Source organism: Passer domesticus, chromosome 10 (assembly GCF_036417665.1).
Source record: "Passer domesticus isolate bPasDom1 chromosome 10, bPasDom1.hap1, whole genome shotgun sequence".
In the NCBI taxonomy this organism is placed as follows: Eukaryota; Metazoa; Chordata; class Aves; order Passeriformes; family Passeridae; genus Passer; species Passer domesticus.
In genome coordinates this window covers 18,177,648-18,204,614 of record NC_087483.1, presented here as the reverse complement: position 1 = coordinate 18,204,614, position 26,967 = coordinate 18,177,648, and the positions used below count along the sequence as shown (strand labels likewise).

General features: G+C 41.8%; 1 protein-coding gene across 9 annotated transcripts in view; it reads left to right on the top strand.

Moving 5' to 3' along the window:
• Positions 1-25,793, top strand: part of PARD3B (par-3 family cell polarity regulator beta) — a 531,684-nt gene extending 505,891 nt beyond the window's left edge. For all 9 annotated transcript variants that reach the window (XM_064434188.1, XM_064434182.1, XM_064434186.1 and 6 more), the window contains one exon: positions 21,199-25,793. In XM_064434188.1, the coding sequence (XP_064290258.1) occupies positions 21,199-21,553 (355 nt within the window). In that variant the 3' untranslated portion in view covers positions 21,554-25,793. The remainder of the gene's footprint in view (positions 1-21,198) is intronic.
• The last annotated feature ends 1,174 nt before the right edge of the window (positions 25,794-26,967 follow it).

Sequence of the window (26,967 nt, the reverse complement as noted above, 5' to 3'; positions counted from 1 at the left end):
GTCTTGCACATGTGTATGCAAACTCTGATATAAGGTGTGCTGACTTAGAAAGACCATGGAATAGGGATGACATTGTTGAGAGAGAGATTGAACTAGAAACAAGTTTCAAATTATGGCCTTGCAAAAAGACCATCTATTTTGGAGAATTAGAACTGTTAAAGATGCATTATAGCAAGACCACGTGGGGTAAAATAATAGGTGATTGGTGTTAGAAGTATTAGCAGCATTGTGTGGCAAAAGCTAATAGGCTGAAAAGCATTTATAAGGTATTGTAAGCAGGAAATAGGTTTGCTTCTGATAGAATGGGGTTGCGTTCTACATCTCTTGTGTCTCACCCTTTATTCTGATAACAGAATAAGATCTTTTAAAATGCTTCTCAGCTGCTCCGTTTCTGTAGAGCTGGGGTTTTCCAACACACTTCTTAGAGCAGTAGCTGAAAGCAGCACACTCGCCATTTCTACGTGTGATGCCAGAAAGGACACTTTTGATCACCTTGCCTGAGCCCTCCAAGACTTTCTACATTTCAAACTAAATTTCAATTTTGATCCATCCCATTACTTCTGTAAATGTATTTACAGAAGCATCTAACCTGGAATTAGAATGTCACGTTGTGGAGAATCCATTACATTCTTTGGAGGTTAATTATTTTATTGCTTAAAGAGACTATGCCTTTTTTTTCCCTTAAAGTCTGACATTACCCCATTTCAGTTTCTAGATGCACGGTAAATATTTTTTCTGCTAGACTTTAAGAGCCAAGCCTGCAAAATTCCTTCCCAGAGATCATTTATGTTATGTTTTCACCTCCCTTGCAATAAATTAAATAGATTGAGTATTAGGCCTTACACTGTAGAGCATGAAAACAGTATTGACTCAAGGGGCCAGAGTACCCATGCAGTCAGTTTAGGAGGTAGTCTCTAGAGTTGAGTCAAAAACATTTTGAGCCCTTCAAATCAAAAGTAAAGTTTTGGTAATATCTGTGTCATCAACAGATAAGGTTCCTCCAACAGAAGAAATGGATTACTTAGCATGTTTCATTAGCTGCTTCTTGCACTTGAGTGTTCTTGCCTTTATTTTACTGAGTTTATTTCAAAATGCAAGATTTCTGTAATTTAATTGAATCCTGAAAACATCATCAGAAATGACTTGACACAAATCACGAGAAAAAGTTAATTGTCTATTAAATAAGACTCATCATTCACCATTGTCTAGCAGAATCTGAAATTAATATACTGACATTACTTAAATATGTATATAGTGTATTCTCTTGGTTAACAAAAAAGAAATCACAGTTTTAGTGCAGACTATAATTAGCTGTAAATCAACTTGTCAGAGCATTCCCAGCCTCTGGGAATTGACTAGCCCAGGACCACAGATGAAAAAGTAAGGTTTAAAATGAATTATTTAAATCAAAATTCCCTGCATACTGGTTTAAATCACAAGTGATTTTTTTTTTTTTTTTGGCTTGGAACCACTTTGATTTAACCTATTCCATCACTTGTTGGAAAAAAAATCTGTCCTCTTTCTTATTTTATGTCCTTCATTTACGTTCCTCCCTGGCATGCAGCAGTTTGTTGCACAGCGTTGACCTGGCAGTGCAGTCGTGGTTCTGGCCATCATTGAGGCACGTCCAGTTGCTGTTGGTGTTGACAAGTGCCATGTGGTGGCACAGTGGTTCTCAGCGACACTGTTGCTCTGTCCCATCACACAGCTGCTGTTGTGCCAAGTTGTCTTCCAGACACCTTGTTGGTGCTCGGACACTCCTTGGAAACAGCTTGCCTCTGTTTCTCACTGTTCTCTTGTCAGCTGATGTGGCTCCACTGAAACTGTGATTTCCCCATGTTTTATTGGCCCAACATGGTGCTTTGTGGCAATGAGTGACAATGCTGATGCAGACTGCAGGGAATAAATACCATTGCTGCCTTGCAATGCTGTTTAAATTGGAGCATTGTTCACCTGGCTAAAAAGAACATCTGCAGATACTCCCTCTTGGAGGGGGCCAGGGGTACCAAAACTTTAATGGCAGTGAAGTCATTTATCAACCCTGTGCAGAATCACCCACATCTTAGTCTGTCAGTGAAACCATGTTACTGGACATACATTACACAGCTACAAGGTGAGCCTGTTAACTTCTGGTGTGTAATATAATATCCAGTATTTTTAGTCATGCCCAGGATTTTCCCTCCAAAGGGGTGGAAACCAGTGAAGGGAAAATGGGTTGATGGGAAAATACTGTGTAGTTGCAGGTGCCTGAATAAAGTCTGTATCTCCTTTGTTTCTTATACTGATTAAAATAAGAGGAGATGGTCAAGAGGAATATTTGAGAACCAATTGTAAATGGTCCTTTTTAATTTTTGACATAAATAATATTTTTTTAATATTCCCCTGGCATAACTTCAATACTAAGAAGACTTAATAATTTGGTGTCTTAAACAGGATTGGAAATAAGTAGGGTGAACTTAAAATGAATGGTCCAACTAACTTCATCACCCTAGTCATGTGAAATATAAATAATATTCAAACAGTATATTCTGAAGTATGCTTGATTATTAACTTTCTCTCCTGTTTTAATCATCTAAAGTAATTCAGGGATATTTTTTAATATGATTTTTATCTTGACAGCTGTGCTTTTATTGAAAATGCAGCAAAATCTTCTCTGTCTGTATCTTCTGATGTGGTGATCTCATTATAAATGAAGTATATGTATGGTTTTAGTTGGATTTTAAGGGCTGGCAGGTGAATTTAGAATCAGTTTTAATTGAAATACTGGTCAAGGACCTCCAAGATACGTTGCAATAAACCAGCCAAGATGAAATACAGCAAAGAAAAAGGATCATTCTTATAGGCTAGAGCCCAAGCTTGGGAACCAAGCTGATGTGCTCATTAAAAGATTAGCTTAAATCCAATTTCAAACAGTTTTAAGATTTAGCTAACTAACTTTTCTTAACTCTGGAAGATACTATAACTGATAGCTGTAGAAAGTACCCAGGCTCTGGGAGGTGTGAGGGAAATCATTGCACTTCAAGGCCAGAGCCCAGATCTCTAGCAGGACAGCAGATTTGTCACACATACATGTGGCAGAGAGCTGGAGGTGCTCTGTGCAACTTTTTCTGCTCCACCTCAGTTTCAATCCCTTTGCTCAGGTGTGCCATGGTACTTAATATCACCTCAGTGACATATGTGAAGCGTGAAGCCTTTACTTCTTATATTATATCAAAATACATTTGTCCAAAAATGTGCAGAGTTCATGAATAACCTGTGTACACCTTCTACAGGGAGAATCTCAGGCATTAAAAGCAGAGCAGGTAGGAAAAGGGTCAGTGTACTACAGACCTTTCAAAAAAATAGTCTTGTGTCTTTAAAGACTTGACTGAAAGGAGGAAAGAAATTTGTAAACAGGATCACAGTTTCAGAAATATCTGTGGTGAATAGAAAAGGAAGGAGATTTAGTTGTAAAACATACCTCCAGCTTTCTAATAAAATAGAAATATCACTTGAAATGAACATGATGCCTCCATCCAAGCCAAATTAAGTCTAAATAATGAAAAAGTATACTTTAGAAAGTCAGAAAGGTCAAGGTTCGTGACATCAAATCATGGATTGCAGCTGGCAGGCCACCTCTATAATTTCCATGGGAATAACTAAAGAAAATTGACTAAAGAAAATGTCTGTAACAACTGGGACGTAGCTTGAAAAAACCACTAAAAGCCAGATGTCTCAGAAGAATACTTTGGAAGTGTAGAAGGAGGCAGACAGGGATGGGGTTTGTCAATTTTCCTAATAAGTCAGTCAACTCCTCATAGCAAAAAGCCAGTTAATGCAATATGGAATAGTTTAAAAGTCAATTAATATTTTGAAACTAAGCAGCCAGCCTTTTTGCAAGGAGATACTATGCCGACTAAATAAAAATACTTTCAAGTGTCACATTTACAGAAAACATGGATCTGGTATGAATTTTAGTGTATAATCAGGCATAAGGACCTCCCACTCAAACTAAGGGCACCAAATTATGCTTAAAAATATGGGAGATGGAGGAAAATATTGCATTTGAACAAAAGGGCTTGAATTAATATTATAAAATTTAATGAAGTCTTGGAGACACTGCCTCAGAAAAGAAAGCTGTATTAACTATGCCTCCAGTGAGTAAAAGAACAAAACAAATGTTAGGGAACAAAATATTAATGAAAGAAAAAAAGTGTCAGTACAAAATGGTTAGGTTGAGATGAAGGATCTGTGGAAAAAAGATAAGTGAATGCAAATTAGGAAGAAGATTAAATTAAAAACCAAAAGCATATATCCCATAGAATGCATCAACAGAGTGATGTGCTGAGTGAAACCTGGGGAATAAGATGTGTGCTCCAAAATGCAAATACATCCATTGCATTGTTAAGAGGGATATTGAAATGGCTCAGGAGACCAGCAGACTGGGAAGCTCAGCTGGCTGCTTTGTAGGTATGGATATTTGGAATAAAAATGTTGCTGCTTATGCTGGGTTATAATTCAGATCTCATCAAAAAGTGTGGGCTCTAGGCTGCAAAGGTGAGAAAGAGCATTGCAAAATAAGACAACTCTGCTGCAGTTCTTGGCTTCGGCTTTCCCTTGATAAACACGTCTGGAGGTGCAGCTGAAAGATGTCTGTCAGCAAACGTGCTTTAAAAACACCTAACAAAGAAAAATGTAGGAAGCCAACAGTATCAGGTGTAAATATGTATTATTTCTGAGGATGTTGGATTAGGAATTTTTAAGCAAGCTTCCTGCAGCTCTCATTTTTGTGCATGAAACTCCTCTACATTTTGTGATTGCTCAGCTATGTTCCTGTGAGCAAACAGCAGCTTTGCAGAGGCACCCTTTGCTCAGAGGCAGACTGCAGTTAGTTCTCCATGTTAGTTCTCAATTCCTTTGTCTCCATCCAATCTTTGCTTTGGAAAAAAGAAGAAGAAAATAAAAAAGAACAACCGAAAAAAAACCCACACCAGAATCACAGCCCTACATGACAGTGTACTGTCACAATGGCAAGTTTCAAGCTTCTAATAGCAAGCCATTTAAAGAGAGTCAGTTACAGGTATTCTTATATACATGTTTAGGAAAGAGGAAAGATTATGATGATGAAGGAGGAAGTGAATTGTATGTGGACAGTCTTAATTGCATGCTGCAAGGTAATGACAAGCTGTGAAATCCTGAGACCTTAAATCTAGTTCTGTGTTCTTTTACAAACATGTAGGGGACAGAGTCGTGAGCACTCCGTGTGCCACCCACCGAGAAATGAGAAGCAGGGTGGGGGAGATGTGAGGAGTGCAGAAACACAAGGGCAGCACACTGAGCAGACCTGCTGTTGTTTGTTATCCTTGGTGAAACCCTGCCTTGCGAGGAAAGAGCTTTTATATAAACTGGTGATTAAAGGAAAGAGGTATCTAATTTGGGATTAAGAGAGTTGCTGAAGAATTTAATAGTAAAAACAGTTGCTAGAGCAGCTGTTTCAACACAGCTCAGACAATTGGCAGCCAAACTGCTTCCATTTCGTAAGTAGGTGACATATTTAATTTCTCTTCACAGAAGTCTTAAACATATCAAGAGAAAAGGCTCAGTTTTAGAGGGCTTTGTCCAAATGTCTTTGCTCATATTCATCGAAGGCTTTTTTGTTGCTCTTCAAGTATGATGCTTTAGAAAGTCATGCTTTGAATGTGTTGATCCAGCTTCAGAACAGCCAGAAATTTACTACTAGAAGCTAGTATGAGCCTGGTCCAGAACCACTGCAATCCGTGGATGTGTTCCTAAAGACTGCAGCCAGTTCAGGCTGAAATGCAGCCACTGTTAGAGCATGCTGTGTGATTTCTTTGCTGTCTGGGTCAATCTGGTAGCAATTTGACAAACTCTGATTAGGTTACTTGTTATTTTCCCCCAGAATTCTGACCACCAATGTTACCAGTTTCTCTCCAGATTATGGATATCCTAGTAAAAGAAATATATGTTTTCCTGCTCTATATGTTCTTCTTCAGCCCATCCAATCTTATCACAGATATAAGTGAAATAAAAAGTCGTCCTTAAAACTAAATGTGATTCAAGGTTGTTGAAGAATTGCAGACATTCAGATCACTAGTGGTTATGGACCAGTAACTTTGTTAAGAGCAAGCATAGAGCTAAAACCCCTATTCTACCCTGTTAGAGAAGATTAATTCCTGCTTTCTTAAGAATCTTCACCCTAATTTTCAGGCTTGGAAAAGATTGCATTGTTCTAGCATTTAATAGTTATGTAAATTAGCACTGATTTTGTCATTTAGCACCTGTGCAAAATTTTCTGCTGGAACAGTTCTTTCAAATATGGCATAAACAAAGCATAAGATGCACAGTGATACTGTTCTTTTGTGGATGCTTATTTGGAAAAATATGCATGAGCTATTGAGCATGCCATGGATATTCCAGAAACACGGCGGCAAAGCTTTGTAGGCGTGTGGTTGGTCTTAAATAGCACGTAGGCCACTAGTCAGACTTTCAGCAAGCTTTATTTTGAAAATATATTAAATACCATAATGCATATGCTAAAAACCTAACCACATCTTTAGGGTAATGGTAATGTCTTTACTGTACTCAGAATCTTTGTCTGCCAAACATAAGTTAGGCTGGATATAGAGATATTGACACAACTTCTGCTGGCTTCTGCCTGGTATTGCTGTGGCCTCTGCTGATTCTGTCCTCTGTTCTGTGTGAGCAGATGGGATCCTGCAGCTGTTTGGATAAATATTAGTTTTAAAGAATTATGCTGCTCTGATTAACCATTCAATGAGGGGGGAAATGGCAGGGGAGAGAGCACCTAAGGAATCTCTCTACTTCAGGCCTCTTGCCCAAAAGCATTCATTTAAATGTTTGAGCAGTGATGAGGTGAGGAGTTATATAAACGGGAAGCCGTTCCTCAAATCACTATCTTCTCTCTGCATAGAGTGTAATTGATAGCTTATGTGCTTGCAACAGCTGAAAAAATAGAGCAGAACATGCAAACATATCTACTGTATAACATACGTGGGAAGCAAGTGGAGGAGAGTGTTAACTGTAATAGAAAGTGAATTATCTGCCATTTTTGTTCCACCCCAGATGTAATTCAGCAAGGAGATTGGATCTGTGCACTAGATAGTCTGAGACAGTGCCTTGGAAATTGGCAGTCAGAGTTCCATCCAGAGGGCAAGAAATGTGTGAACAAAACCCAGTCCAGGTTATCAAGCAAAACCCCAAGCCAACAGGGGTCCTTGGATACTGAGTAGCTGGCACTTTCCTTCATTTAAAGAAGAAAAATAGCTCTTGTTTTACAGGTGAAGGGAGAGCAGTCTGTTGTAGATCATGGCAAAATCTGGCAAGAAAAACCAATCTCAGGATGATTTCACAGTGAAAATTCATGTGACTGGCTTTTTGCTTGGATCTAGGGGCTAGTTAGTGCACTGCTATATATATATCTATACCCATGTGTCGCCAGGTTTTGGACCCTCATTTAGCATTTTTGCTATGAGTTTTGGTTCAATCTGAAATCCTATGCTTTAAAGAAAAGGCATGTTTGTTTACTGACAACTGACTTGTCTTCAGTATAGAAAGAATGTATTTTTAGAAGCATGGTATGGCCACAGTTTCTCCCCTTGTTTTGCTTTTTAGAGGAGATAATAATGATACGCTCTTGAACTGAACTCACCCAGCCAACACAATAGCTGGGACAAAGCATGTAGGAAAAAGGATGCTAACAGTCCTTCCTCCAAAGATGCTCAAACAGCAAACACACTTTACAGCTGTACATTCAGCGATTAAAGATTTCCAGAATCAGTTAAAAGCTTTGAGGATCCCTGTAGCTGTGCTCAGAAAACCCATGTGACTTCGCTGTGTGTAGACTTCTGGTAGTCTTCTAATTAGCTTTGTAGGGGTCTCTGAAGGCATCTGGGTTTCGCACTGACTCGGGAATTAGGCTGAATTTAGGCTGCCTGAACATACCAGCACTGGGTTTGAGCATTTTTGAGCATTTCTGTTAGGATCTCCTTGCCCCTCTGGAATGGCAAGTGGGAGCAGCGTGGTGGGACGGGCTGTGCTGCGGTGCTGACTGCACCACGCTTCGCGGCAGAAAGCACAGAGCAGATCGCTTTAAAACGAAAGGGAATTAAAAGAAAAAAAAAAAAAGGCAAATTCAATTAGTCATTTGAAATTGAGTTGGGGTTTACAACTTGAATTTTTAGGCCCAGATCCATCAGAGCACTTAAGCACCTGCTTTACCTTGAATACAATTTGCTTTTCAATAGCAGTTATTTGCCTCGCTATCAGAGAGCTCCAGGAAACCTGGGCTTAAATGGACATTGTAAAGGATGAAGGAAGGATGGCAGACAGGCAGTGGTACTTGGAGAATTTTCTCTTTTCACTCCCTACACCTTATGTGGTTTAAATAATGCCTCCTTAATGCAATGCTTTGTGTTACGTACTCTGTAAATAATGTCAAGAAAGGTTATTTAATGATAATTTGACTTTTTCTTTGAAAAGACTTGTTACTAATCTTAACGTGAAATCTCTTTAGTATTGTTGAGGGGAATAACAACCTTAATGTCATTTTCGTTTGATTTCTTTGTATGAGGGGGTGGCAACTCTCCCTTGTCTCTCCTCACCAAACATCTGAAACAAGATCTGTTATTGAGAGATTGCTGCAGTGGTACTTGGTCTTACAGAGATTTCATCAGAAACATTTCATTTTTAATGGACAATGGAAAATGTTCAGCTGTCCATTATTACACTTCTTTGTACACAGCCTAAAAATATAAATGGAAATTATAATTACATCTATAATTCTGGGTCCCAGCTGAAATCGCTTTAATCCCAATCTGAGGGGGAAAAAAAATCAATACAGAACCCTTAACCCTAGTCTTTTTCTCCTTAGATATTTCATTTTCAGTTGTACTAGTTTATACCACAAGTTTTGTAAGTTTTTCAAGGGACTTCAGTATATGGAGAGAATTTTGCATCCTCAAAATGGTATTGCTATTCTGTGCTTTTCTGATTTAGAAGTTGTAATGATGGTCTTGAGTAATGGGTTATATTGTAGCTGCTTGATATAATATGATGTTTTTCTCTTTTACTTTTTGATCCTTAAAAAGAGGGGCCTTTGAAACGTTGCAAAATTCTTTTAAAGAAAATCCTATTTTACTGGCAGTAGAATTACACATATTTTTTATTTTAAGAGGAACCCAAGTCAACATTAAAGATTTAATACTGAGATTTGGAAAAGACATCTTTCTCAACTCACCACAGGCTCTCTCTACTCCATTGTGCTTTTTTCCTATGGGCTTCAAATAGTAGGTCTGTCAAGGTTAAATATTATCATATTTGGGGATTTTTAGTATCAACATCTGCAAATACAGAAATGTCATCAAGTGTTTTTTGTTTCTGAAACCTTCACCTTTCTGCAAATCCAAGCTTAGACCAACAGTTGCTTTTGTTTGAGTTAACATCTGAGGAGGAAGGGAGAGGTTCTTTTATGCTGTAAGACCTTTGCAAACTATTAATTGTCCACAAATTGCAGCTTCCTCTGAAACATCTGGTTCTGGTAGTAGTCTCAGAGGTGATGCTGCAGATAATGGCACTCACCGCTACATTGCCCCAGTTGCCACACTGTTAATGATCTTGATCTAACATCACAGAGCAGAGGTGTGCTGTTCATCTTGGCAGAATGTCTTCTTCATAATTGCATGTATGTACCATCTTCCAGATCATGGACGCTCAAAAATTAAAACATAAATTAGCAGCATTCTGGTCAGGCTTTTCTCTGAATACCTGAAAGACACAACTGAAAAGGAATGTTTCCACTTGAAGTGAGGCATTTCAGCAACCTACATTTAGTACCCGAGGTACAATTTATTTGCTGTCTAAGGCTGTCAAGCCTTAACTTCCTGATTTCATTCCAGGATACAGATGTTTCATTCTCTCCCTGCCCTCTCCTCCCCTTTCAGATACCATTCTATACAAAAGCCTAATCCAAAGATCATTGAAATGCTTCCATTGACATCCAGAAGCTTTGGCTGGGGCTGGATGAGTCTGGGGCACAAAGTTCTTCATTGCATCAAAATTATTCCCTCTTCTCAGTCTCATATCTGGGCAAAGCACAGATATTTTTCCATCTTTACTTCCCCATGCAAAGTATCTTGATGGGTTTTTTATGAACTTGCCACTTCAAGTCTATCACACTACACAATCTGAAAATACTTGGAGAGATATTATAGTAGTGACCTTTATTGTTCATTAGTGAATCAGCAGCCTAGCTTACTGTGGCTTTAAATGAGCTATATAAATTGGTTGTTATTTTCAATGATGATTCCCTTGATTTGAACATACTAGAGCAAAGATAATTGATTGATTCATTATGTAAAAGATTGTTTCAAGTTAGAGGGTGATTTTATTTATTTTTTTTTCCTCCCAGCCAAATTGAGACCTGCTGTCTAGAATGTTGGCCAGGTTCTTACCAGGTTCATATCCAGAAGCACTGTTGCTTCTCTGTTTCTCACTGATGGCACATAGCAGCCTTCCTGAGTGGGTGGGGATGCCTCTTTGATTGTGGTGTTGTTTCTTGTAATGTCAGCTGAAACTGCTGCCAGCGTCCAGTCCTGCATGTAAGACTTCGTTGCACATTTTTGATACATGATGTACATGTCCTTTCAAAATAAATTGAAGTCTACACCAGGTAGTGCTGTCCAAAACCTCTCTGTGTCTCAATCCTAGCTTGCCCCTACCCTCTATTCCAAGTGCTAGGCTGTCACCTCTCTCAGATATCACTAATTCCCAGCTATTGACATTGCTTTACCAAGGATGCAGTGTTTTGGTATGTCTTTAAAGCATTTTTTTCTTTCTTCAGCTGTGTGCTCCTCTTTTAGCTTCAGGATCCTGATGTCTTCTGTTCTAGATACATGACTAAGCTGACAGAACTGTTACAACTTCCTCGCTCTCTAAAAGGTTGTTTTGCTCTAAGGTCTTTGCTGTTGCAAATTTTATCTTGTTGTCTGTCATGCAGCACAGTGTGCAGATGGCACAGAAGTTTGTTTAGAAGCTATAGATCTTGTTTATTGGAAGTGTTGGGGGGGATGCATGTAGATGAGGGACATTGGTGGTTGCACCAGTTCCCAAAGAGCAAAGGATGCTGCATGCCCAGGCACCATGCAAGTAAATCCTGCTGTGGGTGCATGGTGCTGCCCCAGGCCAGGAATGCATGGAAGAAAATCACACAGATCTGATGATGCCTCATGTCATTTGGGACATCTGGCTGGCACTGCCAGGGCTGGGCTGCTGACAAAGAAAGCAAAGAAGACAACAGTAGCCAGGCCAGGAGGGGATAGTGGTAAAAAATATGATGGGCTCTAGGAATCCAAGCCTAGGCCTTGCTGAAGGAGGTAGAGAGGACAGCAGGGGCTGTGACATCTTGTGCTGTTGTCCTGTCCACCCATCTTGTGGTCTGACATGATCACCTCTGATTTGCTTAAGGAAATAATGTCCAGCAAATTAAATAGGGAAGAACTGAGCTCAGATGTGTGTGAAAGTCAGCATTATATTGTTTTCGTCTGGGAATGGAACATATTTGTGTGTATCTATAGATATTAAGGCTAATACCATATACATGAGTAAAAACCCCACCTGTGCCCATAAAGCAGTTGGGAGCTGTATTGTGTGTTTCCTCCATGCTCAGTGGTTCAGGTCTCAAAGCAACCTCAGAGTGATGTATTTGGTAGTGTTGCCATGTGTGCGTGTCTCTTTCAAGCACAGCTGTTCTACAGGACATCTTGAGGGGCTGTTTGCAGATTCTCGTCTGTGTCTCACTTCTCCAGAATCTGCTTCTGCTCCTAGGATCTGGCGTGCCAAACCCTCCTCATCTGAGTAAGTCAACAGCCTGTCCCAGGCTGCTGCCTAAGAGAATGGCAGGGCTTTGTAAATAAAGGAAACAATTGAATGATAAGTTCACACTTCAGCACGCTGCTTAACAACCTGATAACAGTTAATTACATACAGTATTTTTAAATGCAGCAACAGGGAGATAACTCGTGCAGAGGTGGAGCACGGGCCTCACGACCGAAGGTTAACCTCTTACTACCTATGCCCCTAAGGAGACTGACAGAGGCAGGGGGAAGCTCTGCTCAGTCCCAAAACTCGTGGGTGCTGCTTTGAGAGCAGCCTGTGAGCTGGCAGGCAGCAAAGGCAGGGTGGTAAGCCCGGGGCTGCCTCAGCAGAGGCAGCAGGTAGAGCGCGTCCAGCCGGGAGCTGCGTCCGTGTAAGGGAAGGAGCTCGCAGGAAGGAGCCAGCACAAACACAGCTGGAATGGTGCTGCGAGTCACGGCAGCTGCGCTCGGCGCTACCGCTCCCTCGGCACCGGGTGGGACCTTCCGTCTGTCCCAGCCCCGTGGGATGGAGGGTTTGACCCTTGTTATTTAAGGCACAACTTCAGGACATCTGCTGTCAGAGCGCCCGCAAAGTTTGTGGCTTAATGCAAGTCTAATTAACTGATTTGCCTATCCGGATCTGGAGATTTCCACACTTCTATAGAGGCAGCTGTAAAGTTATAACTTCAGCTGTTTATCATGCCCTGAGCCTTTAAATCTCAATTATGAAAGTTGGTGTTTAATGGCTAGCTGGAAAATGGGTGGTTACCAGAGTGTTAATGGAGTGCGGCAAGCCAGGAAATGTATAATCTAATGCCTGTATAGAAATGAAAGGTTCTAACAAAAGAAAATATTGGGGGGGAGGATGTACTTACAGGCTGTTTGTGCTGTTTAGGAGAAAACCAGTACATGGGCAGCAGAGAAACAATGGGGACTGAAATACTGCCTGAAGAAAGAAATAAGAGCTGCTTGTTTTTTAAGGTCCCTCTTGACCCCCCAAAACAGCCGTCATTCTTCTCTGGGTGTTGGGCTTTGCCTTTGTTACAAAGGGGAGGAAAAACGAATGATATATCACAGTGAGTTTAACAGAATGGCTGGACCAGAAAGAAACAAATTGAAGGAAAAAATAACCAGCTACGTATTCCTTTTTTACTGAAGCATGGTTTTACTACCCAGTTTGTGCCATTGGAAGCAGAATTGACAGCCATGCTTCATCATGGCAATGGGAGAAAGTGCTGCAAGGAGTGCTTTAATTTAAATGAGAAATGCTCTAAGAGGAAAAAAAAAAGCCTAAAAGCTTGGTAATAACATTAATAACCACTTCTTACAGGTTTTTACTAGCCTACTAAAGATCAGACAGCATGTTAAGGTCCCAGTGGCTGAATAGTAAAGACCTGGGCCCAGGTTATTATTACTTAGGAAGATTCTTTTAATGATTTCTGTTATTAGTTGAAAATCATTTGAATAGTACAGCTGAATGGTCACCATGCTTTAAATTCATTTCAAATGAAAAATGAGAACAGGGTAGAATTTGGATTTATGCATTTCTGAAAGCACTCCACAAAACCAGCGTGGATAGCAGTAGTGCTGTGAATGGGCAGGCAAAGGGCAGAGGTTTCCCTGCTGGGGAGGAGTGATCAATTCCTTCTGAAAAGCAATTTTGACTATGGCAACAGAATTTCTTTTAAATCAAATTAAAAGCTCCTAAACCACTGCAGACTCCTTAATTTCTATTCTGATAGCCTTCAAAAAAGCAGAGACCTCCAGTAGGGGTTAGGATGAGGCAAAGAGATCCCGGTGGTATTTCTGCCTTCTTGTGCTGCACTGAAGCCCCTGGTGGGGTCTTGCCTCTGCACCTTGCTCCCTTCTCCCAGAATACCAGTTCTTGAGGGAAGCAGCTGGCTGTTCTCAGGGCAGGGGCAGCAGGTCCCTGTCTGTTGGGAGTTGCTACACAGTAAGACAGGACAAGTATTACCATAACACAGTTTTCACTTCAGCATCTTGCTCCAGTAGTGGCAGTACTTTTTTGTATTAGTTTGAATTTGCATTTAAATGCAAAATTCAACTGAGGAGCCTAAACAGTTGCTTTTCTTGCTGGCTTAAGGAGCATATGTCCTTTAGAAAGAAGTTTTCTCCCTTCCAACATAACTTGGTCAGAATCTTCTCAAAAATGTGACTCAGAAGACCAAAGGCCAAGAAGTCTGTAGGAAGAGCTTTTGGTCCCCACTGATCCGCAAAACAAAAGACCAAAGGGACCTTTAAATCTCAGCCAGGTCTCTCCCCAGCGGAGCATGGGGGTTCCTGAGCAACAAGCATGACTGCTTAGCATTGAGAGTAGGTTACCAGTGCCCAGAGGTTAATGACTCACACGGCATTATGTTGTGTTGAATAATGAGGAACATCTGAAATGACACATGTTGTAATGACTCGCTACTTAAAGTACCAATCTACTTAAGATCCCTTTAAGCTTGAGGAGATCACAGAATAGCAATGTCTTGTTCAATAGGTGCTACTTTATTTTATGCCTTCTGGTAGAAGAGATGTACCATGCCTGAGGGCATATGAACAAAACAAGTGAGGAATTGAGTAGGAAGGATTATTGCACTACTTGTTGTGAATGCTTTTTAGGCATTTATAGAGCACCAGCTAGCACATTTCGGGTTTTGTTTTTGTTGATTCCAGGGTTTTAGTCCTGGTTGTCACAGTTCCTATATTTGTAGGTTGGATTTAGGGAAGGAGAGAAAGGGGAGATTTGCCTGCAGGATGAGATTATCAGAAACAGGTCTGAGATTTGCTGTGGAAAATAAACTAATGCTGGAGCAAAGCAGCATCACTGTCTTATGGTTTGGTTGCTGATGGGAGGGAGTTTAATTAAATGGCACTTTAAATTCTGATGTTAACCTATCTGTGACATAGTTTGCTCCGCTGGGGACTGAGAGCAATCTATTTTCTTGCAGACAAAATAAATTGTCCATGCTGTCATAAGAAGTCATACCTAATGTTACAGTAAAGTTTTAAACCTATCAGACACTGCTTGCCTGTCTTACCATTGTTTCTGCAGGCTGCTCCCCTGCATGGAAAGCTGGTATGTGACTAAATTGTACACTTGGTCTTAGATGTGAAAGCAAGTGTGACACCTAAATGTCTCCAATTGCTAAAAAGGGCCCACGGAGCAGTTGGGGCCCAACACCTCTGTGGTGTGGCCCTCTGCAAACCATAAAGACTTAGTTCTCCAGCTGCTTTAAGGCTGGACTTAACTAGAGAAATATAAACACGTCTCTGCACTTACCTGCTGGGGTTGTGGTGCTTTAACTGTTTGTTTCAAAATATTTTAAGCTGTAATATTGGAGAGAGAGAGAAACTGTGCATATATAAACTCTTATATTCAGGCCAGTTAGCACCACTTTAGACTCTGCAAAAGTGTATGCAAGAGAAGAGAATCAGGCCTGCCTGCATTGCATCTGGAATGTATTGCTCAAATTTCAAACAAACTTATATGGACTCGTCCTTCTCCAAACCAAATAGGAATTCTTTAAAAAGGGAAGAGAGATTCTTCCACTCTTACACCCACCACTCACACACACACACCCCCACCTTGAAATGCAGGTCATTAAATGATCATTATTTTTATGGGTCTGCAAAGCCTGTAGAAGTCAAAGCTGTGTAATATACATTGCAGAGTGTTCTGCTAATCCAGTCCGACCGCAGTCGTGCCTGGCCCAGGGAAGAGGGTCTGGTAACTGGAAACCTGACACTGAAGGAATTCCAAACACAGTCCTCAAACTAAAAACAGCTCTCTCTGCATGGCATGTGCTACATGAGAGCCAGGGATTGTATTCGTTTATGTTATCTGATTTTTTAGCCTTGTATTGTTGATAAAAGAACAGGAGAAGGAAGCACCTCCACCAGCTCAGCCCATAAATAAAGTGTGTATGGTGTGTTTGAGGTTAGTATGACATTGCTAGACATCTGCCTTCTTCTGTGGGGTACAAGCCTCTCTCATAGACAGCAGCCACTGAGCACTTCCTTGTGCTGCAGATTCTTCCCAGCACTAAGATACCAAATTTGATTCCCAGTGAATTTTAAATGCAAACCCTTTATTTGGCTGTGGGAAGTATTGATCTGAAAGGGCAAACAATATTTATTATAGGATTATCTCACCTATTAAGATACAGAGACCTACCTTAATGCATCTCAGTGATTTCTTTGAAATCTGCAGTGATTTGAAATTTCATTAATTTATTTATGTTATATGCATGTTGAATATTAAGCAACAGGAGTTCTTAGAGCCACTGACTACAAACACCACTGCAGTGTCTTTAATACTTTATCTGGAGAGATAGGCACTACATGATCTTTTCAGTTAATTGTTTTTAGTGTTTGTTAAGAAGAGCTTTATAAAGACACAGTGTAATGTATTTGATACTTCAAGATTGTTTGTTTGCATAATTTAATTCTTACATCAGCTTCTCTTTTCTTCTTTAAAAGTAGATCCTCCTGGCTGAGAACAAACATCACACAATCACGCTGCATACAGTGGAGTTCTTCACTGAGAATTTGGACACAGATAGGATCTTGTTGCTTTCTCCTGTTCTTTAATCACAGCCTAGGCTGTCTGATGCCATCACCCAGAGTCTCTGTATGTCTTGCTTAGACTTGAAAGAGACTGCAGCCAAATGTGGGCTTTCCATTTGCTACTTAGTCTGTGGCTGTCTTTGAAGTTTATTTCAAGAAGTACTCTCTAACAAAGTAAGAAGGCAGGTTTTCATGTGAGATTATATCCCTTGCAAAATATTCCCTCAGCAGCAAGGAGGAGATAGTGATGTAAGAAGAGAGCATTCCCTTCCTTGCTTTTTACCAGGTACTAAGAGTGTGACCTCTGTGACTTTCCCTATAGAACAGAGGGAAGAAAAACCCTTTGTCACAATGAAATCCAAACCCCCAACGTGATGGGGCACAGCACGAGCAGTTAGACCTTCATTTTGCTTTCCTTTCAGATAGCCCAAGCACATGTCTCCAAGGATGTTAAAGGTGACCTGCAAATGGAGGTTATCAATGAAATGCAGTAAACCTGAAATGCAATTTTTTTTTCTGATTAGGTTTTTGAAGCATCAGGTATTTATGCCAGTCTACTCTGTAAGATTTTCTGCAGCTGAAGAATTACTAAAACGGGGTTAAAAAAAAAAAAAAAAAAGAGGGAACTGCCAAAAGCAAGAAGTGTTTACTTATGGCTTTTGAAACCTTCAGATGTCTGTTACTAAATAGTTTTTTGGGTAAAAGAAGTCTTTCCTAAGTGTCCCAAATACTGTGGCTCAGTTTTAAATAAACCCAGAAGCTCTTAAAAATTCTGCAGTAAAGCCAGAAAATACTGTAATTTTTTTGTGCTTCAAAGATAAATAAAGCAGAGATAGAAAAACAAACCTGCTTTAAGCTTTACCTATCATAGAGAAAGCAACAACACATTAATTGAATATCAGTCCCAAATTACCTGCTTTTTTTGGACAAGGCTACTTTGTGCTCTTACTGCTCAAAATGGATCACAGTTGTTAACTGGTGAATCATTTTAGAAGATTAACTGGTAGAGCTGCAAACCAGCATATGAGGTGAAACACGTTCACAACCACCTGTGTGTGATCTGTAAAAGGGGAAGGAAGGTGAGACTTTGCTTCCTCAAAGCAGACGGGGCACCATTTTAAGGGGCATCTTGCTCATGACATTTTGGGGGAGTGTTTTCACTCTGCCCCACCAGTTTCACTCCTTTGTGGAACCTGGTGCTTCTCTCTCTGTTCAATTGCTTCCCACAGCAGCAGCCTCTGCTTTTAGCTAGACCCACATCCATATTGCACTTTCCAGTGGGACCCAGCAGAGCTGAACTATCAGCAAAACCAGGTTTTGAGCTCTGAGATCAGTTCCTTCCCAGGATGTTGTGTCAGCTTCCCTGCCTTCTGCCTGCCATTAATTGCACTGTATCCCCAGGTCAAACAAATGGCCAAAAATCTGGAAAACAGCTGACAGTCAGAGCAGCTCCTACTCAGCATGTCCTCTCAGAGGGCACGGTCCTGGCCTGGTCCTTTTGAGTGGCTGGACCTGCTTGACCCAATTTGTGGATTTTTGATCACTCCCCTGGGTCACTGATTTTCCACTTGAGATTATTGGTTTGACCCCCACACCATGGGTCACTGGGGAGGTGTGATATGGCCCTGTGAACTCTGAACTCATCAGAAGCCAAGAAAAACAGTCCGAGAGAGGAGAAGAATTTCATTAGGACCTCCTCAGAGGTGGCAGTGTCTGCTGAGGGAAAAGGTAGGAGTTGTTTTCCTCCTTGCAGAAACAAGCACAGCATCTACAAGGGACTGCCAAGTAGAAAGTGTTTGGTTTGGTTTGTTTTGGCAATTTCTTTAAGGATAAACAACAGCATATACTTTTACACTGTGGGTTATCGAGTGAGAAGGGGGTTGGTTCAGAGGAGCAGTTCTCTTCCTGCTGGGAATTGCCCTCCGTGTCCCAGACTTACTGCTAATGGTGACAGTATTTCTGCAGGCAGAGCTTGGTATTTGCAGTTGTTTCTTTTACCTTAGAAAGATTAACTTTCTGATGGTTAATTTGTCACACTTGAGGAGGGAAGGGCAGTTTTTTCCTGTTTTTTAGGACTGGTCAGATAGAGGTTTATGGAGACTCTCTAAGCTGGTTGGTTGCACTGTGAGCAGCTCCCTGAGAATGAACTTCACCAGGCATGGGTGGTAGATGAGGAAGAATGAGTCCTTGAGAAATAATTTGGCTTCAACATGCTGTGCTGGTCATAAAAAGGAAAAAAAAAGTGTTGTCATTGTAGCTTGTGTATCTGTGAGTGTAAGACCCACTGGGATTACGAGGGAAAGTGAGCTGGAGAGTGTGGAGCAGCCGTGAAGATATCTTTTGTGAAATCTCCCTCATTTATGCTGCCCGGAGTCAGTCTTTTGGACAGTCACCAGTGTTTCCCAAGGTTTGACTCAAGCAAAAGTTCTGCTAATTGTTGGCTAGATCACTGCTTGTATTAACCCCAAGGCTGCTAAAATAACTCACATAGCTTCTGTCTTCCTGGGGCTTTCCTAAAAGGTTTGTGTGAAGTGGATTCCTATCAGGTCTCTGTGTCCTCCCACAGAGATGGCAAAGCACATCCCTCTTCTTTCCTGCACCTTGCAGACCTCTGGTGTCAGTTGAGGCATGAGTTGTGTACTGAAGGCTCAGTATGTCATGCTGTTGGCTCAGTCTTATTGTCAGCCATCATTTTGGTGCCAATTCATCTTGAATTTGTTTTTTTAGAGTAATTCAAGTTGCAGTTAGAGTTCTGTCCAAAAGCTACCACTGGGTTTTCAGTGAATTCTGGATCAGGTTCCAAGCTCAGACCTTTTTTAATGTAATCCACAAGAATTTCATTGATTATAGCTGCCGATGAGAACATGTTATAAAACCAATTTACAGGATTTTGAGCATGATCCTTATATTAAAAGGTGATGGGTGTAGGTTTGACATTTGTTCCTCTTGGTGTGCTGCTTGACACAAAACAGTTCCTACCATAGCAAAACCTTTTATGATTGCAAGTACATTTATGTGCACAGAGGCATTAAAGCTGAGTGTGATGAGACTGACTAGTGAACAAGCCTTCATGCATGTGGAAAAAAAAAAGTGGAGCAGCTCTTTGGCCTGCTCTGGAAATGAGGCTTTGTTGCAAGGTGTAGGTGTGTGAGCAGTGACGGTAATTGTCTCAGTACGTAGGGTTAAGAGTGGTTTGGTATCTCAGAGAGTGGCTTCAGGCCCTTCAGCACTTTGTCTGGACTGTCTCACCAGGAGCTGGGGGGGAGGCTGGGAGTGCCTGTCTTTTATAATGTTCTGTTTTTAAAGCAGAAAGTCTCTGGGGAGCATAGGGTCCTAAAAGTCCAAGGCCTGGAATGCTTCCTTTTGCTCTTTCCATTTTAAACAGGAAACATTTGCACTAAGTTATTCCAGGAGGAGAATTGTAGGTTCATTTCAAGGCAGATAATGTTTGTTCATTGCCTATGTCCATGATTTACCCCATGGGCTTAAACGAGTGCAGCAGAAAACCACATGTTTTCTTTTACTACATGTTAAACAAGTTCCAGCAGAGTCTGGGAGCCCAGGTTAAGAAAGAAGGAGCATGTTTGTAAAATCTCTGTGTGAACAAGAGAGTCATTGACAAACTTTGAACACCTGATCTGCTGTACTAGAATGATAACTTTTTTCATAATCTATGCAAAGAATATTTAAACAGTTGATGAGTTCAGTCCCAAAGACACAGAGCAGGTGTAATTGATCTATATAATTGATCAACTTCCAGCCCCTGTTTTGGGTCAAAATTCTGTCTCCTTCTCTAAGCTCTCATTTGGAGACAAGCTTCCTGTGTAGTCAATGAGAGGTTTTGTCCAAAGTACAAAGACATTTGCAGTCAGACTGGCAAAAACTCCTAATTAAATTGAACTTTTGGGGATGCTCTGGTGACATGTCTGTGAGAACAATTATGTTTGCCATTTCAAAAGTATCACAAGTTAAGTTGTAATAGGAAAAAAATATCAATGCTTCATTAGTAAAAATCATGAAATTAAGATGCAGAAGGCTACAGAGAGGACTCCATGGCACATCCTCAGGGATGACACATTCACATGTTGTTTCTCACATGAACTAGGGCTTGTGAGATCCATACTGATGCAGACAAGTTACAGGACTGTTGTAATATCAGGCCTTTTAGATCACAGAGTTTTTGAAATCTCATTGGCAACTTGCCCATTAAACACAGGTATTGTAGCCTGACATCCCCAGTGTTTCTTCCCCAGTTTTTCCAACTATGGTGTTTGGAAAGTTTTACAGGCTGACATATTAGGAGAGAATAGTGGGAAATGGCCTGGAAAGCGTGAATATTTGTGCATGTAAAGCTTATGGGATTTGCAGACTTGCAGACCCAACTCATCTGTTTATCCTCAGGCTAGATAAGATTCAGTCAAATATGCATTGTTTAAAGGAGCTTTGTTTCCATTATGGCAAATGGATCACAGGAGGCTGACTTTGGAAGCTGAAGGGCTCCAGTGCTCCCCCATTGTAAAAGGGCTGTGATGTGTACTGGACCCTTCCTCAAGTGTCCTGGATGTTACAGACTTTTGTAGCATGCAGGTGGGAAGCTTGTTATCCTTCAGAAGTTCTTTTCATTCATCAGGACTTGTCATGCTTGAGGTGGCATTTCCTCTCCCAAAGTAAACATAGATTGTATGTACAATAATGTATCACTGGGCTAGCAGACTGCCTTTTTATGTGCTTTATTATGTTTTTTCCTCCTCAGACGTGGACCTGCAGAGCCACTAGAATATTTAACAGGGCCACGAGTAACGTACAAGGAGAGAGATCTTCCCTACTACCACGGAGGACAGCCTGTTATCCACCCATCCAAGGGGAACTACATCCGTGTGCCGGACACAAGAGTGGCAGAACTGAGGTACCCTCAGTATTACCCAGCCCAGCCCATGGCAAACCAGCATAAAGGACCCCTCCGGCAGGACGTGCCGCCTTCCCCTCCACAGTCCCACCGAGCACCAGCTTACAATGAAATGCTCCGACACCGTGGGACCAGTCCAGACCAGTACCAGTACAGGCAACAGGACCCCCGGCAGAAGAACCCCATGACTGCAGCTGTATAGCCGAGCACTGGACGTGGGCACAGCCCTGCTGGGCATCACCCTTGTAGAGTTGTTCTTAAGTGTAGCTGCCTGTAAGAATGGCACACGAGACCTGGAGTCGTTCTTACTGAGCTGGGCTCAGCGTAGGTGCTTTCTAACAGGCGAACTAAAGCCACGTGAGGTACGATGTGTTTTGAGTATGTGAGGTACCAGACAGTTGAGTGTTTTTTAATTCCTTTTAAAAATAGAAAGTGGCTGCTGGAAATGAAACACAACACTTAATACACCTCAGGGCTATTTACTGAATCCAGTTACACCTTTACAGTACATAGCTGTCTGTGTAAGGGCAGCAGAGTCACCAGAGTTTACTTCAGAGTGCTGTTGTAGAGCCTTTTAAGTGAGAACACAGCATGCAGTACAGACTTCTTGCAGAGCTGGGCATCTTGTGTATCTAGTGTGTGATCATGGCAAGGGACTGCCACAGAGAGAGTGGCTACATTCCAGGCACATCCTGACCAACAGCTCTGCTTTTAGGATGCTGCAGTTCCAGATTGGTGATCTGGCCTCTGTATTCCTCTGTCTTTTTGGTGGTGGCAGCATTTATCTTGTAGCCTTCATTTTTTGCAGTCTGTGTGTCAAGAGTCTTCTCTTATTGTACCTGCTGCAGTTGGAGTAGGGTAAAAAGCCTTATCCCCTCTGCTTGGGCAGGCTCTCAGAAGACAGCAGCCACCTAAGAACCATGTCTGTAGGGGGGGAGTGTGTGCTTGTGAGTGTTGGTTGGTTATACAGTGTGCAGTCTTTAAATGTAAACCCTGGAGACCAGATCCTCAGCTGCTGTCAGGAAGTGTTGCTTGAGGGGTTTCAGTGGAGCTGGCCTATAAGGAAGTGACCAGGGAGGTGACTGTGGGCATGGACTCCATAATTCATATTAAGTTACTGTGTCAGGTGCTGCCTTGGCTCCATCAAGCAGCCCATTCCTGGCCCACTCCAGGCGGTGTTGGAGCCAAGTACCTGCCAGCAGCCTGTCTGCCTTGGGCAGCACTGGGCCCCGTCGTGCCAAGTGCCAAACTACTCGAGTTCCTGCAACCAGAGACCTCCATGAGGTCAGTGGGGAAAGGTGCTTTTCATAGCAAGGGGTGAGGGAAAAAACAAGGAAAGTAACAGGAAGGGCTTCAAGACCCTGGAGCCCAGGAGGAAGATGTGAGAATAGCTGTTTGTAGCAAGTTATTTGCAGCAGTGCATAGGAAGAGAGAAGGTGTGGGTGGGGAGGGAGTGGCAGCAGCACAGCAGAGCTGTGGAGGGGGGACAGAGTGGTGGGGTACATGCTCAGTCCTTTGCCCCAAACATCCTGAGTTTGCTCTGCAGACAGAAATGTGTCTGCAGCCATGGGGACCTGTGTGACCTGATCTCTGAGCACTTAGAGATCTGTCTTAAGGATTTTGTCAGGAGGAAACTATGCAGTATTGTGACCTAGAAATATGTTATTTCCAAGTGTCCTTAATTCCTCGACTTCTGCCTTTTGGGAGTGTCACTAAACCACTAGGCCTCCTCTCCTCATGAGGAAAAGACTGTGACCTAGCCAAGGATTAAGCATAAGGATTTCTTTGATGTCATTTTGACACCTTTGGTATGCAACATATTAAATCACATAGATCACTTCCCAGGTGTTAAAAGGAGTGTGTCCTGCTAGCAGGTAATCGCCCTGATGAGAAGCAGCATTTAATCCCAGCCTACTTTCTTCTCTGCTGATGGTGCTGGTCAGAGCCTGGCGAAACCCTCAGGCACAGGGAGCACTTGCAGCTGCCTGAGTGGCTGGCAGGCTCTAGTGCTTGCATTCCCACCAGCCTCCACCCACCAGCAGGCTGGGAAGCAGGGAAGAGGAGACAGCTTTCCATGGCAGAGGAGCACCTACATGATTCAGATAGAGGGCTGGACTCCCTGGGGCAGGGGCAGGCACAGCTCTAAATCCAGTCAGGAAGAAGCATTGGTGGGAGGGAGAGAGGAAGAGGAATGCAACTGATTATGAAGGGTGTTTGGTTCTTATTCCATTTCTTTCTGCCCTCTTCCCTAGTAATGTAGGAGGGAAAAACCTCTGGAGGGAGTGTTGGGTGCAAAGCTGGATGTCTCTCAGTACCCTCCATAAATAAGGCGCATTCCCCAAGGAAACTGTGCCTGCCATGTACGTGCTCAGCACAGCCCTGTACTTCTCTCAGAAAGCTTTAAATGCTGTAGGATACTCAGCCAGGACTTGGCAGCCACAGGATAGCCGCTGGTGTTATAAAGGCCTGTTGAAAGTGAAGCAAAAACAAATTAAAATACTTTCCTTTCCCTCCTTGAAATATAACCCCTGATACATTTGATCCAGCTGCAAAGAAACTAATGTTTGCGACAGTGGCTTTATCAAGCCAGGCCACAATTAAGAACAGCTCTGAATATAAGCTACTGCCTTTGTAAATCACTCTCAACTAACCCTTCAAATGGCATCACAGCACAGTGAACAGAACTTATTTACAGTATTTCATGAGCCAGGGCCAAATAAAATCTGGATAGAAACAGCTCCTAGATTATTTATAGCCTTTGAGGGACCTGCCCAATATCTCCTAGTAACCTGAATCTTTCCTTAAGAGCTCCCCTTGACTGCATCGGCTCCACTCAGTTGAGGCAGACAAATCAAACAAACACCTTCTGAGCTGTTAATCTTACCTTACCCAACAGGTTATTAAATGATGCTTCTGCTCAGTAAGCAGAAATCAGTAGAGAGCTTCTTCCAATCAAAAAAAAAAAAAAAAAGATGTAAGTATAATGTATGGATGCATCCTACAGGTAAGGAGCTAAGGAGGAAAAACAGTGTGACCTAACTGGGGGAGCAAGACCAAAAAGTATTACAGAGCATCTCATCAATCTCTGGTGCCATTGTTCTGGGAGAAAATTGCCATTTCCTGATTTAATATCTGGTAGAGGTACAGTATTTTCAAAAGTATAATGTGTAACTACAGTATATATAGTCAGCTTTTCTGCAGTATAAAATGTATGATTTTAGCACCATATTGTGGAAAAATATGTACCGTGCAGAATTCACGAGGTGCTACAACTGACGGTTGAAAATACACACTTGCAAAATCCAAAAGAGCCGTTAAGTAACAAGTTGTTCTTTTCCCATATGTCCATATGTTTGGGAAAATTATGAGTCTGAAATGCTCTTGACACGTAATTGCCTCGCACTCCCTCATCCAAAATGTGCCAGTCCAGCAGTAGAGTTACTGACGTAGTGGGTGTGAAGGGAGAGTTGGGTTTGCCACGGGAGCAGCCCTAAGTGTGTGTGTGTGTGTGTGTGTGTGTGAGTGTGTGTGAACAGGCATCAAGACCGAGGGAGAGAGGCCCGCACTCACGTGAAGCTGAAGCTTTGATTTCCTGAGCTGGTGGCGTGCAGCCTGCATTTCTGGCTCTGGCACAGGGCCAGCCAGGCCTAGCAGTTGAAAGATTAAGAGATAGAAAAAGAGCCTGTGGATTTTCTGAGTGACCACCCACTAGTGAGCCATGATCTTGGCCTGTGAGCCGACATTACCACTGTGATATATTATGATGCAGAAGTCTCTAGGCACCCCTCAAATGCGTAAAGAAATATCAACTGCCCTTTGTGGGGGAAACTAAGCATAGAGAAGTAAAAAAAAAGGCTCTTGCCTTGAAAAAATGCATACAGTCCTGAATTCCAATTCACTCCAGCTTCCTGATCTAGAAATAGCTTCACATGCTGCCTAATTTTTTTACAGATGAATTGTGCTACCTCTTCCTCCCAGCCATCACAGGTTTGTTTATCAGAGTTAGTGCTGCGAGTGAATCCTAGTGACTGCTCTGCCAGGGCCACATCCTGACACTGCTCTGGGCAGGGGCTGCTTTGCACTTTCAAAAGGCCCCACACCTGTGCTCCCTGTCTCAGTTGTCCTGCAGGGTCCTTAAGCCTTACGTGCAAAATCAGAAGTGCTATTCACTATCTCTTCATAGGAAACAAGGCTTTGTAAGACACTATTCTGTTACTGTGAGGGAGAGAGAGGTACTTGTGATCCTGACAATATCTGTGTGTTTAAGTGAAACTGATTTTAAAATCATGTGTGATTGTTTTGGGGGAGAAATTCAACATGTAATTTGACAGGTTTTTTCTAGTACCACGTCAAAGATTTTGATCTTTTGTTACATATGGCTATATAAATTTTACCTGGTTTATTTTGCATTAAAATAAAGGCTTTAAGACTGTATATGATTATGCACTTGTATGTAGAGTCTTTCCCTTCTTTGTGTCTACAAAGTCATCCTCAGCCATGGATATGATTTGATATTAGAGGATGATACATCATCAAGCTGGATCAGAATTGGTAAAATCATTTTTTTTTTAGAAAAAAACAAAAACACAGCAGCCATGTGCTACTTTGTAGGAAAAAAAAAAAGCGTCCCAGGGCTTAACTTGATTCTGTCTCAAATCTGCATTGCCTTCAGCTGTATTGCCTGAATCCTGATTCCATACCCCAGGATCGAGAGGAGAAGCAAGAAAAAGTCCTTTTTCAACTCAGAGAATTTCAGCTTAGGCAGCTGTGTGTTCACTGCTGAAGTTCCCCAGGTAGTTTCATCTCAACATGGAGCTCTTCTCTTGCTGTTGGTACCAGCTGAGGTGTTCTGCAGCCTGTAGCAGCTGCCAGGACCAAACAGCTGAGAGGGCTGGAGACCCCTGCCAGAGATTTAGGATGCCTTGAAAGTACTGCACAGGCTCCTCACATGAAGTATGTTGGTCACTGAACTGAAGCTGGTAACTTATTTTCACACATCAAGCACAAGCATAGATCTTTGTAGGATCAGGCTGTGGGTTGCAGTGAGATCTGGGCAAGAGTGTTATGTTAGGTGGAATAATTTCAAAATAGATACTTCAGTGAAAAGGCATTAGTACAGGGAGAAGGAATAATGAAGCTTAAGATGGAAATTATGGGTTACTATGAAGTAAAAGGAAAGAATAAAAGAACAAAATAGAAAGGTGCAGGTTTACAACACCAGGTGTAACAGAAATGGCAGGAATGGGTCAATAAAAATACATGGGTACTGCATTCCAAAACATTTTGAATGCAGGTCTTGGTGTTTACAGCCAAGACAGCTCGTGGATAACTGTCAGTCAGTTTTAGCATGTATTAAATTATAAAGCACATAGATGCCAATTTTAGAACCAGTCAGGCCATAACCTCCACTCACAGCTAAAAACTGTACAAATAAAAAGGATACCTCAGTTTTTCCTGCTGGAGCTGTACAAAGAGTAGCAAAAGACAAAGTAGGAGTGTATTAAGAGCTGGAAACTCGGTCACCACAGTTTGAGATCTTAGTCTTTCTGCCTTGGCGGTCTCCTGTGGTTTCCCCACAACAGCACTCACTTCTCCAGGACCTGGGCTCAAGTTAAA